The sequence below is a fragment of the Musca domestica genome, unplaced genomic scaffold (assembly GCF_030504385.1).
Source record: "Musca domestica strain aabys unplaced genomic scaffold, Musca_domestica.polishedcontigs.V.1.1 34, whole genome shotgun sequence".
Lineage (NCBI taxonomy): Eukaryota > Metazoa > Arthropoda > Insecta > Diptera > Muscidae > Musca > Musca domestica.
In genome coordinates this window covers 8,128,842-8,142,109 of record NW_026712313.1, presented here as the reverse complement: position 1 = coordinate 8,142,109, position 13,268 = coordinate 8,128,842, and the positions used below count along the sequence as shown (strand labels likewise).

The 13,268-nt window shown below is 35.8% G+C and overlaps 2 protein-coding genes across 2 annotated transcripts in view; one reads left to right on the top strand and one right to left on the bottom strand.

Annotated features, from left to right (window-relative positions):
* LOC101891848 (serine/threonine-protein kinase grp) overlaps positions 1–1,088 on the bottom strand; it is a 107,380-nt gene extending 106,292 nt beyond the window's left edge. Inside the window, exon 1 of the mRNA XM_059125614.1 lies at positions 806–1,088. The gene's annotated coding sequence lies outside the window, so the exon portion shown is untranslated. The remainder of the gene's footprint in view (positions 1–805) is intronic.
* A 1,714-nt stretch (positions 1,089–2,802) lies between these two features.
* Positions 2,803–5,281, top strand: LOC131803851 (WW domain-binding protein 11-like). Its single transcript, XM_059125621.1, has 5 exons — positions 2,803–2,987; positions 3,085–3,210; positions 3,276–3,373; positions 3,433–4,595; positions 5,018–5,281. Exons 1-5 carry the CDS (start codon positions 2,924–2,926, stop codon positions 5,205–5,207), a joined length of 1,641 nt encoding a protein of 546 aa, XP_058981604.1. The 5' UTR covers positions 2,803–2,923; the 3' UTR covers positions 5,208–5,281.
* The last annotated feature ends 7,987 nt before the right edge of the window (positions 5,282–13,268 follow it).

The following is a 13,268-nucleotide window of genomic DNA, read 5'->3' as shown; positions in this document are numbered from 1 at the left end:
AGGGACTTATTACCAAACAAATTTTGGAATTGTCCAAAAAAATTGATTTTAAAATAATGCAAAACAATTGTATATTAATATATATTTGTTATGATTGTATAATTTTAAATTACTCCTTTGCCGACATCTCATTGTCAAATTTTATATTCATAAATCCATTTTATATACCCAAATCATTGTCAAAATTTATATTCATAAATCCATTTTATATACATACATAATTTCCTTTTTTTACACCGGCTAGTTAAACTGAACGCCGTTGCAATTTTCCCACCAACTTCGTTTTCCAATTGTCTTTTGCTTTGTTTTCCTTTTGCTTTTTTTGCATGCCATTGCAAATTTATGGATGAATACCGGCAAATATGTCGACAAAAGAAAAACACACAATAAAGGTACACAACAAAGGAAACCAGCTGAAAACATTGTTGCACATAAGAATAAAAAAATAAAAAGCACTATATTGGGGTATTGAACTGTTGCCTGCTCACTCATACCCATACAGAGGTACATACTGACAACATTCGTTCTCTTTCGCACAACCAGTGAAAATTGCGCCAAAAAGTTAAACAAAAAAATTTACATGCCCAAAGAATGGAGAACAAAAAAGATAAAAGACCGCACAAAAGAAACCAAGTCATCAAAACGATACACATAAATTTAAGCAAACTTCAGCATTTTATTAACACAAATTATCAATTGGAAATTCCTCCCCTCGAAATATCGTTAACGACCAATGATGTGGTGCTGCTATGCGATTTGCAATTTATCAATATGTAAATGTTTACTTTGTTCTTGTGACACTCACCACAATAATTTCGCAAACTCTCCTCTGCAGTCTGTATGTCAAGTTTTTTGGTTCTTTTTGTTTCTTAGAAAAACACACTTAATTTGGCACTAGGTATTTGTTTTTCACAGCGTTATTATTTACTAAATTGTTTTTATACTATTGATTTGTTTATTTAGAATCAATTTGAAAATTTGGAATACAAAAAGGGGTACACTTTTGGGAGAATGACAGCACAGCAAAAAACCCAAAAACCGTTTACTTCAACTTTTGCCAGTTGCTTTACGGGAGTGCAGTGCCCTCTATTGATTAATGAACGTCGTTGAACTGTCAAATTTTAATAACGGCGATCGACGTGTGTTTTGATACGCCGCCGTTATAAACGCTCTGTTCAAGCAAATTTGTAGCCCGGATTTTTTCAACATAAGTAAATGTAGACGAATGACATTCGTGGTCAAAGAAAATTACTATACAAATTTGGCCAAGTAAAAAACGGAGGCATTATCAACAGCTTCTGATTTGTTGATTTTGAAGAAAAAGGGACAAACTAAAAGTTTTACCAAAAAGAAGTGTTTTTCTTGGTATTCAAAGAAATATGTCGTTAGGCAAATGATTTCATAATAAGAAATAAAAAATGCCGTTAATAATGAAGAACAATATCAGCTACTTGTCTACGTGTTCTATGTCCTCGATAGCCTCACGAATGCGATATTTGAAAAATATATAATCAGTTCCCTGCTTTCACCCGTCCGTCAAAAGACATATCAAAGTATGACAGTTCGGTGGTCAATTATTAGATCCAACGATTTTTGGCCACCACGATGCGCTTGCCAGAAACATATCCTATTCCTGAAATTTTGCATTACGAAATCGCCAAGTGCCAGGCTGTTCTGTGTCCTAGACAGATTCACGGATTCTATTTTGAGGTTATAGAATCATAGCTGGGGGTGCTCTGGCCCTTAGGGATAGCAGTTGTACTGTGTCAAGTCATGGTCCCCTCCGCCTTTGAAGAGCAGGTTGCGGATAGTGGAAACCTGTTATATGGGTGCTTCGTTTACTGGTATGCGGTCCTCAAAGCTATCAAGTCAAGTGCCATTAAATCGAGAGTGTTAAACCCAAAATACGCTATTATGTCAGCTGCTTCAAGAAATCTTCTATCACTTAGTAGGTCTGATCTGCGAATCGTGGTAGGGATACTGGCTGCAGTATCAAATATCTCCTCCTTCTTGACAGGAGGGAGATAGAAACTCTTACGTTCTTCTCAGACATAGATCCCATAATAATTTATAAGTTTGCCACAGGCATTCCCTCACTACCCTACTAACATTTTATTCCGAATTCGGACAGAAACTCTGCTGAAATTTCTTCCGATTTCGATGCAAACGTTGTGTGGATGTGGTCACTGAAATCGGAAAATTTTTCTAAATCGGTCTATTATCTTAAAGAAATTTAGGGAATAGGCAAATTTCTAAAAAAGATTTAAAATTTTCCGAAAAATATAAAATCATTTCCCTCGGCAAAAATCTTTAGCTGGGTGGGCAGACCATCCTGTTAACTATACTTCTCTCTAAAAATATATCATCGCTTCTATCCCCAAAAAAATTTATTTCTTCCTAGGATGAACACAATGGACCAAAAGTATCTAAGTGCAGCAGTTGCCGATTCGCGTGCAGCTGCGCAAGTATAATCACTCGAACGGTAGAAGAATACAGGTAGTCACATCAACGCTGGGGAACCTTGATACTTAAAAATTTTAATTTTTTTCAAAAGCAAGTAGATATTTATATACTTTTTCTTTTGCGATGCAAATCGGAGGTTGTTCTGATATGCATTTTTCAAACATTTTTACAAATTGCCACATTTTCACCTGTATTCTTGGTAGAAAAGTATAAATGTCTATTAAAAGTGGTTTGTATCTCCGCTTCAACAGCTGTTAAATGAAACACAATGCTTAAAGCACCCTTGTACCCTTTTTGTCACGGTTTCGATTTCAGCAATGGCCCTAAGCTTATCGATAACACTGTTATCGTTAAAACCTGGCCACCACGAAAAAAACTAAACAAATTCACAACAGAGAGAAAATTGTAAATTTTATTAAGTTTTTCGCTTACAAAGTCAATAAAAGACAATACCAACAGGATGGGGCGACGCTCCATTAATACCACAAAAAGTGGTAAATACATGAATCCCACGGATCAAGCAAGTAAGTCCCAAATACATTGAAGCTATCCCGGCACAATGTGCCCAAGATTTGGAGGTATTCCCAAAACTCATTTGGAATATTATTGAATAATTTTCAGGAAAGGAAGCCCGCAAAAAGGAGCTGAAAAAGAACAAGAAACAAAGGCAAATGGTAAGGGCGGCCGTACTCAAGAATAAAGATCCTAGTCAAATTTTGGAGGAAATGGAGAAAATCGATGAAATGGGTATGTACGCTAAGGAAACTTTTAATATTTATTCTGTTACTGGCGATTTTCTAACTTGCCCCCAGAATATAATGTGCTCCAGCCATCACCCCTGAACGAGAAGGTCTTGCGGGACAAACGGAAAAAGTTGAAGGAAACATTTGAACGTGTCATGCGGCTTTATGTGGGTATTTTGTCTTTCATTTTAAGTTCTGTTTTAATATAGCTCTTGTCCTTTTCCAGTACAACGATGATCCGGAACACTGGTCAGAGTTGAAACGCAAAGAGGTGGAATATGAAAAGAAACGTTTAAAAAAGCAACAATACTACGAAAGTGTCAAACATGCTCAAAGTGTACAAATCGATGAAATTCCTCTGCCCTCTAGCACCCAAACACCGGCAAGTGGTGGGACTGCTACCGCCGCTTTCCCATCAGGTCCCAAACGGTTACCACCTCCACCCACGGCTTTGTCTTTGCCGCCATTTGCACCGGGTGCCCCTCCCGGTACCCTAAAGAAACTCAATGAACCAAGTGCAAAGCCACCCGAAAAGCCGGAAGAGATAAAACGCAAAGAAGTGTTAGGTGTTCCCATTGGTCCCCCTCCCACGCTGGCTGATATGTCCGATTTGGATACGGATGCTGAGGACGATGAGGTGGTACTGAAAAAATATGTCTCCAAATCGAAGTCATCCAAGACGGTGCCCAAACCCAATTCCCTGCAACAACGTATGCTGGCTATATCAGGTCAAAATATTGACGATTTCATGAAGGAAATGGAAAATGTTCACAAGAAAAAAGTGGCTGCAAGTAGGGGTGAGAAAGAAGCCGCCAAAGATGTTGGAAAAAAAGATGATCATATCGACAACGAGGATGATGATGCTGACGACGACGATGATGAGGAGAACAAAAGTGATTTGTCGGAGTGTAGTTTTAGTGATGAAGAAGCCAATGATGATGACAACGATGCCGAAGATGCAGCCAAACGTAGGCGGACACATTCATCTGGCGATATTGATACGGCTGCAATACCCACACCTGCCCAAATTCCTCCTGTGGCCATAGCTTTACCTAATATACCAGCACCTCCACAACCACACATATCACTGCATGGTCATCCAGTACCTCCACCGCTGGCCGGCATGGCTCCACCACCACCTATGATGTTTAGACCGCCACCTAGGCCACCAGGTATGCATGGCTTTGGTATTCGCATGCCTCCGGGACCACCACCAGGACCCCGGCCACCAGGTATGGGTGGTATGCCACGCATGGGAATACGTATACCAGGTCCACCACCCGGAATGCCACCGCGTATGGCCCATCACAAAATGCAACAGCAACAACAACTGCAGCAGAAACAGGACAGTAAGGGTGTGACGACCATTACGGCCAAACCGCAAATTAGGTGAGCACAATGGAAGAGATATAATCAAATAGGCGAGGATCTTGAAGACCATGTCCTTGAGAGGATTTCCCCATGCATTAATGACCTGTTATTTTATGACGATTCGAAATTGAACTCGAAAGGAAAAGCAAACATTCCTTGCTTTTTTTAAATTATGATTTGTATTTACTTTATACAACCCACATGGAATTGGGTCTTCCTTCTGAGTTCGCTTTCGTATCATCTTACGGAATCAGGCCCTGAATCTCGATTTTATTGTTTAATATAGGTCTGGTTTTTGTGTGTCGAAAGCGAACGAAAAATACACTCCGAAATGTGTTTTTCATGCGCGTTTGCTTTCGCATAGTCACACAGAATCGAGCCCATATATTTTGGTTCCTTAAAATGAAAACCTATTAAGATTTTGATTTTTTTCTTTCCAGAAATTTAAGTGCCGATGTGACACGTTTTGTTCCCTCCACGTTGCGTGTTAAACGTGATGACGCCCGTAAACCCAATCGTACAAAACCTTTCACTCAAGAACCTTTAACACGGCCGACCGAAACAAATAATGCCGCCTCAAAGGATGATGCTTATATTCAGTTTATGAATGAAATGCAAGGATTACTGTAATTTTTGAAAATAGAGAGAATACCCATGAAGATAAAACACAGACACACACATGAAAGAGTTATGGATAATAAAACCAAAACATTTTTAATAAAATCTAAAGAAATGTCAAGGATTTTCTTCACAGGAAAACCTAGATGAATATTATGGATGTACGCGTGTCGTAACAGAGTAAAACAATTGCACATCTGAAGGAAGATCTAGAGATTTTCTTGGGTAATTTCGAAGAACAGAAGATTTGTAGAGCTATTGCTATATAAGAAGTAGAGATACCGGATAGAATACTTGTAGTTCTTCTCAAAGTAGATACGTAGATTTTCCTTACAAAGATTTGTAAAACTTCCAATCCAATAGATTATCTGTGGATCGTCCTATAGTAAATGTGCACATTTTCATATGGGCAATCTCTATAGATGATCTTTACAACTTCTCAGAAAATAAACTGTAGATATTATGGCAGATCTATGGATAATTTGTTGATCTTCAAATGAAACATATGTGAATTTTCCAACCTAGTCTTCCAATATAAAATATATGGATCTTTCAATAGAAGATATTTAAATCTTTCCAGGGAAGATGTATTGATCTATAAGAACTATTCCAATTGAAGACATGTTAATCTTTTGCTGGAAGATCTGCTGATTTTCTAATGAAAGATTTGTTGATCCTCGAATGGAGAATTGGACAATCTTCCTATTGAAATCTGTAGATCTTTCTTAGCAGATTTGTAACTTGTACTATTGGAGATCTTTGGATCTTTTAATGGACGATTTGTTGATCTTGCAATGAAAGATTTCTTGATCTTCGAATGGATAATTGGTCAATCTTCCTATTGAAGATCTGTTGAATTTTCAGTGAATGGTCTGATGATCTTTCCATGAAAGATGTGTAAATTTTATTTCCTATAGAAAATATATTGCCCTTTGATTTCCTAATGGACGATTTGTTGATCTTCGAATGGAAGATTAACTGATCTGCGGATGGAAGATTTGATCATCTTCTAATGGAAGAGTTAATGATCTTCTTATTGAAGATTTTTTGATCTTCCTATCAAAGGTTGGTTGATTTTCTAATGGAAGGTTAGTTGATCCTCGAATGGAGAATTGGCCAATCTTCCTATTGCAGATCTGTTAATTTTTCAATGAATGGTCTGATGGTTTTCATGGAAGTTGTGTAAATTGTATCTCCAATTGAAAATCTATTGCTCTTCTAACAAATAATCTGTTGACCTTCTGGTGGGAGATTTGATGACCTCATAAAAGATTCATTGGTCTTCAATTAGAAGATCAAAATTTGCTCCTATAGAAAATATGTAGATCTTTTTAAAGAAGATCTATAGATCTTACTAAAGACTCTCTTAAACTTTATATATGTAGATCTATTGAACTTTTTAAGATCTTTCGAACTTGTTTTCGAAGATTTGTAGATTTTTTTAAGATTTCCGAATCTTTATATTGATCTGAACGATGTAAGATCGTTCTGAACCTTCGAGGGTTTTTATATATTGGAAATACTCTAATAAGACTTTTCCAGGTGGAAAATCATTGGAAAGCCTTATACAGATGCAGGATATTTCTGTGGACCTTTAAAGATATATACCTTTTCTACTATTTCTTCCGTCCTGAGTCTTTAATAGATAAAAAGAAGAATTCTATTAATAAAAACATTTACCGAGGTCTCTCTTTGAGAGAAGACACTCAAGGGTAATCCCCAGAAGAAGACATCCTTCCGAGTTGTATATTAAGGGAAGATCCTCTTCAGATCTTCTCTTGATAGAATATAAGGAGTTCCCTCTGAGTACGTTAACCCCTGGAAGAGAATTTTTTAAATAGGTCCACGATATCGTATATCCCACATATAACCATACCTCCCGACATCAGGTATTTTGATGATTTTAGTGACATTTTTCAATCGCATTGTCTGAAATTCAACACAAGAAGTTCTCTGTGAGTACTTTACCGCCTGCAACAGAATTGTATGCATGATCTAAGTTTTAGCATAGCACCCATATCGTTACCTCCCAACATTCCGTACTTTGATGATTTTAGTCTCATTTTTCAATGGAATTGTTTGAAAATCCACACAAGGAGTTCCCTCTGAGTACTTTACCCCCTGGAACAGAATTGTTTATATAGGTCTACGTTTTAGTATAGCACACTTATATAACGTTAGTTTCCAATATTTGGTATTTTAATGATTTTAGCGACATTATTCACCGGAATTGTTTCAAATTTGGTGTATGAAGTTCGTAATGGATACTACAGCCTATGACAGAAAATTGTCTATGCAGGTCCAGGTCTTAGTATAGCTCCCATATAATGGTAACTCCCGATATTCGGTATTTGGATGATTTTAGCGACATTATTCACCGATCTAGTTTCGAATTTCATATTTGAAGTTCGGTATCGTTACTACAGCCTATGACAAAAAATTACATATCCAGCACCACGACTTCGTATAGCCCACATATAAAGGTTTTCATATGAGCGGTATTTTTCGAAGGAATTTTTTATGAAATTTTTTAAGTTCCTTCAGATTGTTGGAGGGTATAACTTTTTTCTCAATTTTATCTTAAAAAATTTATTTTCAATAAATTTTCCATAAAAAATTACAAACAAATGGAAACCTTAAAGCAATATTTTATATCACAAACTACTTAAACACTAAACAAATAATATCGCATGCTACAAAATAAAAATATAATAATGCCTTTAATAACTATGTTATCATTACGACAAGGAACCATGTTCCGAATATCCAACTAAAAATCATCACTTATTTGATTTGGATCGATGTGTTTCAAACCCATCTTTTCCAGTTTTCGTATTTTATACATTTTCGAGAACAAACGTTTTTTGTACTGCATTTGTTCGTTGATATTTATCACTTCGGCCACATCGTATTTGGTGATATTTTGTATGGTGTTGACAATCAAATTGTCGGTGAGGTGCAGCTTGACCTTGGACAGGCGCATGAATTCGTCACGTCCCTTGCGCAGCTCTTGGCGGTAAATGAAAATCGTATAAGGAATGGAATAGTTTGAAGATGACATCGATGATGGTGTGCCGGAGGAGGTTGAAGCTGCCAACGATGATGATGAGCCGGAACGTTCACGTTTAAGACTTTTTGTTGCCATGGTGAGCGAGCGAGCGAGTGCGTGAGTGAGTCTTGTGCTGTTTTCACCAGAAATGACACTTGGCTAATGATGCTGCCATTGTTCGCTGACCTATATTTTATAGTGGTAAAAAACGGATTATGGCCAGGTAAAAAAAAAAAAAACTTCCCACACCCATCCCTCAGTTTTTTAGTAGATTAGCGATGTGGATTGGAATTTCCATTGATTCGTTGTAACTTCATTGTTGGGTTCATGTTTGCTCGGGCTAATTACAGCGGAATTTTCTCCTACAATTTTGTTCAAGCAGGTCATTAATTTTATGAGCCATGATTCCTACTAACCTTTCTCTTTTTTTTCAATGGAAATGCATATCCTTGTGCAAAAATAAATCCAATAACTTAAGCCTTTGTAGAAATGTAGGTTTTTATATAACCACACGTCGTGCCGCACAAACTCAAACCGATGCCATAGGACTGAGGTATCGAATTTATTGTTCAATTTTCATTTATTAGCGAAAATATTTGCTGATCGTTCTCAGAATATGGTTCTGTAAAATTTTTTTCATGGGAATTTCAGAAAATCCTCCCAGAAATATACGGAGGCAGAAATAAGGTATGGTTTTACTACCGCAAAAAAAGTTGCAAATACATGCATGAAATTCCGCTCTATAAAATTTTGGAAAAAAATCATAAAAATATATTGAGGTTTTTATGATTCAATCGAAGAGTGCTGCTGTTTCTGTTGGAGGATTTCATAAACAAATATTCTATGAAATCCGAACATTAAAGCGAAAATAATAAAATTGATCGGGAAAATGTTCTTCCCCCATTGTATTTTTATACCCTCCAATGTAGTATGGAAGTATGAAAGCAATAATATCGGAAATATCATCAAATTTTAGAATAAGTTTAGATTTGATCGAATTGGCCAGCTTTGGCAAGAATTATGTCCTTCAAACGGCCAATGAAACCGTCACCCGCTGCCCGAATGTTGCTCTGCGGTATTTTGGCCCATTCACGGGTTCACAAACGTGGATTTTTAAAAAAATATTTTTTTTTTCAAAGGATTCACAAATTTGGATTTTTTCAAAATATTTTTTTTTTTCAAAGGATCCACAAACGTGGATATTTTAAAAACATTTTTTCCACAGGTAATCACGACGTGGATTTTTAAAAACATTTTTTTCCACAGGAAATCACGACGTAGATTTTTTAAAAATATTTTTTCCAAAGGATATCTAGGCGTGGATTTTTTTTTCAAAAATATTTTTTTCAAAGGATATCTAGGCGTGGATTTTTTTCAAAATATTTTTTCCGAAGAATATCTTGGCGTGCATTTTTTTAAATATATTTTTTCCAAAGGATATCTAGGCGTGGATTTTTTTCAAAGGATCTACAAACGTGGATTTTTTAAAAACATTTTTCCCACAGGAAATCAAGACGTAGATTTTTTAAAAACATTTTTTTCAACGGACATCTGGCAATGGATTTTTATATTTTTTCCAAAGGATATCTAGGCGTGGATTTTTTAAAATATTTTTCCAAAGGATATCTAGGCGTGGATTTTTTTAAAAATATTTTTCCAAAGGATATCTAGGCGTGGATTTTTTTAAAAACATTTTTCCCACAGGAAATCAAGACGTAGATTTTTTAAAAATATTTTTTTCGACGGACGACTGGACATGGATATTTATATTTTTTCCAAAGGACATCTAGACGTGGATTTTTTAAAAATATTTTTTCCAAAGGAGATACAGGCGTGGATTTTTAAGAACACTTTTTAAAAAGGACGTTTTTTTGGTTTGGAGTACTTTTTGGAGGTCGTTGAAAAGTCTTCTACAGGGTGAGATAGAAAAGCTGCAACAAAGTCATACGCCATAATTTTGACATTTTTTTTTAAATTTTATTAAGTGAAAGCAAAAAAAAAAGTCGGAAATAGCATCAAATTTTAGAATAAGTTTAGATTTGCTCGAAATGGTCACCTTTGGTACGAATTATGGCCTTAAAACGTGCAATGAAACCGTCACACGCTGCCCGAATGTTGTTCTGAGGTATTTTGGCCCATTCCCGGCGAAGAGCTTGCTTGAGATGATCGACACTTTGGTATTTTTTAGTGCCAACCTTGTCTTCCAAAATACTCCAGACACAATAGTCCAACGGATTGGTATCCGGAGATTTTGGTGGCCATTGTTCGCTGGAAATGAAGCGAGGAACCTCATTTTGTAACCATTCTTGGGTGGCGTGTGCTGAGTGCGATGGTGCTGAATCCTTTTGGAATGTCCAAAGTCTGCGGCCAAAATGTTTGCTTGCCCAAGGCTTTAATACACCCTCCAGAATATTTCCGCTATAATATTCGGCAATTATTCTGATGCCACGGTCGATTAATATGTGCGGAAAGCTGTTATGGCGGCCCACACCATCACCATGACCGGCGCTTGAGTTCCGGTGGCCAACCGAAGGTGCATATTTTCAGCTGACCTCTTTGGCAAGTAAACACGATCATTTAGTTTGTTTACAAACTGCCGGACAACGAATGTTTTATCATCGGAGAAAACCAAATTCGGCAGTTCATCACTTTCGGCAAAGCGAAGCAACGCTTTAGCTCTTTTGAGTGTACATTTTTTTTCCGCTGCGATGTAAGTTCTTGCACTTTTTGGAATTTCAATGGCTTTATCCCGAGCTCATTTTTCAATATTTGCCGAATGAAATATTGCGATATGTTCAGGTCACGAGCAATTTTTCGGCCACTGCGACGCGGGTTTCGATCAAATCGCTTCTTTACTTTTCGAACCATTTCTGAGTGGCTTAGAAATGACAGCCGTTTGAAGTTGGTTGCAGTTTATTCATCTCACCCTGTATATATTCTTAATTAGGGTAAAAATTTAAAATAAAATCGATTTTCTTTAAAAATGTAGGATTTTTTTTAAATTAAATTTTTTTTTAAAAATTGAGATTTTATTAAATATTAATAAATATTTCTGTCCGTATGTTGCAATCACACTATCGCAAAATTCTAAGTCGATTTTACGATGTAAAAATTAAAAAAAAAAACTCGAAAAATATTCAAAAATCTAGGTTTTTTTTAAATTGATTTTTTTAAATTTGATAGTTTTTTAAAAATTTGAGATTTTATAAAAGATTAATAAATATTTATGCAATTAAGCTATCGTAAAAATTAAAAAAATGAACATTTTTATAAGAATTTAGAATTTTTTTAAATTAAATTTTTTTTCGAAAAAAATTGGGATTTTTTTAAAAATTAATATCTTTGGAACGAATAAAGATAACAGGCTAAAATTTTGCACTCATGTGTATTTTGCCAGCAGGCAGGTTAAGTTCGTAAATGGGTCATGTCGGTCCACGTTCTCGTATATCCGCCATATATCGATACCTCCGATATTCGGTATTTCGTTGATTATGGCGACATTATAGACCGGAAATGTTTCAAATTTCGTATTTGAAGTTTGAAAGCGGTACTACAACCTATGAGAAAAAATTACTTATGCCGATCCACGCCTTCGTATAGCCCACATATACCGATACCTCCTGATATTCGGTACTTTTAAGGTATTAGCGACATTATATGCCGGAATTGTTTCAAATTTCGTAATCAGTCCTACAGCCTAAGGCAGAAAATTGTCTATGCACTTCCATGACTTCGTGTAGCCCACATATAACGGTACCTCTCTTTATTCTATATTTTGATGATTTTAGCGATATTATTTACCAGAATTATTCCAAATTTCGTATTTGAAGTTCGGAAGCGGTACTATAGCCTATGAAAAAAATTACTTATGAAGGTCCTTGTCTTCGTATATCTTCATATAACGGTTTTTATTTAGGCGGTAATTTTCGACGGATTTTTTTTTCGAAAACGTTCAACTTCCATTCAAATGGTGGTTGGTATTAGAACTTCGAACCGGACGAACTTAACTATTTTTTACAGGTTATTTATAATTTTGTGAATCATATTTATATGGTTTATGCTAAAGGTGCAGATAAAGTTGCAGGTCCTTACATTAAAAAATTGAACATTTGGCTGGGCAACATCACTGAACACAAGAAAAAAATGTTCTAAGATTGGGCGGTGCCTACAATTTGACAAAATTCAGATCGCCTAAACTATAAAACATATCCGAAAAACCGATGATGGCCAAATATTTTTGAAAACAAAGAAGAAAGGTCTGGGAGAAGTTTGACACATTCTTTAAAGACAAAATATCAAACCTCAACAACACCACAAATTCTTTTGGTATAAAAAGTTCGGCCCGGCTGTACTTAGCTGCTTTTTTACTTGTTATTGATTACACACCGTTCTAAAACCCCTTTGATATCATCAATTAGACTAACTCTTACTCTTTATTGTCCATCCAAAACATTGAGTGTCCTTTGTGCAATCATTTTAATATCAAAATAGAGTATCTATAGGTTTCCGTTTTACTGGCGTAAAAATTATCGATTCAAATAAAAAAAAAAACAATAAGGCAAAATTTTTGAGGTAGATCCAAATGAAAGGTGAAACAACTTATAAAACCAAAAAAAAAAAAATTAAATGAATTAAAAAAATTTTTGAAGAAAAAAAACAAATTTGTTGGGGAAACACCAAAAGAATTTACCAACAATTTTGAGATAAAGCAAACATTCAATGTCTAAAAACTATTCCCATTTTCAGGGCTTGTTGAGATTATGACAGAAGGTTAAATTGTTTTTAGAAAATCCGGATATTTCCGATTCATTTGTAGGAAAATTCTGCTGAGATGGTGAGGAATTGTTTGTCTTTTCCAGCAGATCGAATTTCCCAATTACTTATTTAAGTTGCGCAATGTGTGAAATTCATTCGAACGGTGGAAAATCCTTTCGGTTATTTCCTCCCGCATCGTTTCTTTTAAGGTATTTCTATAAACAAGCGTTTCGTGGACAAGAATGTTTTCCACTTTTGAAGGAGTGACA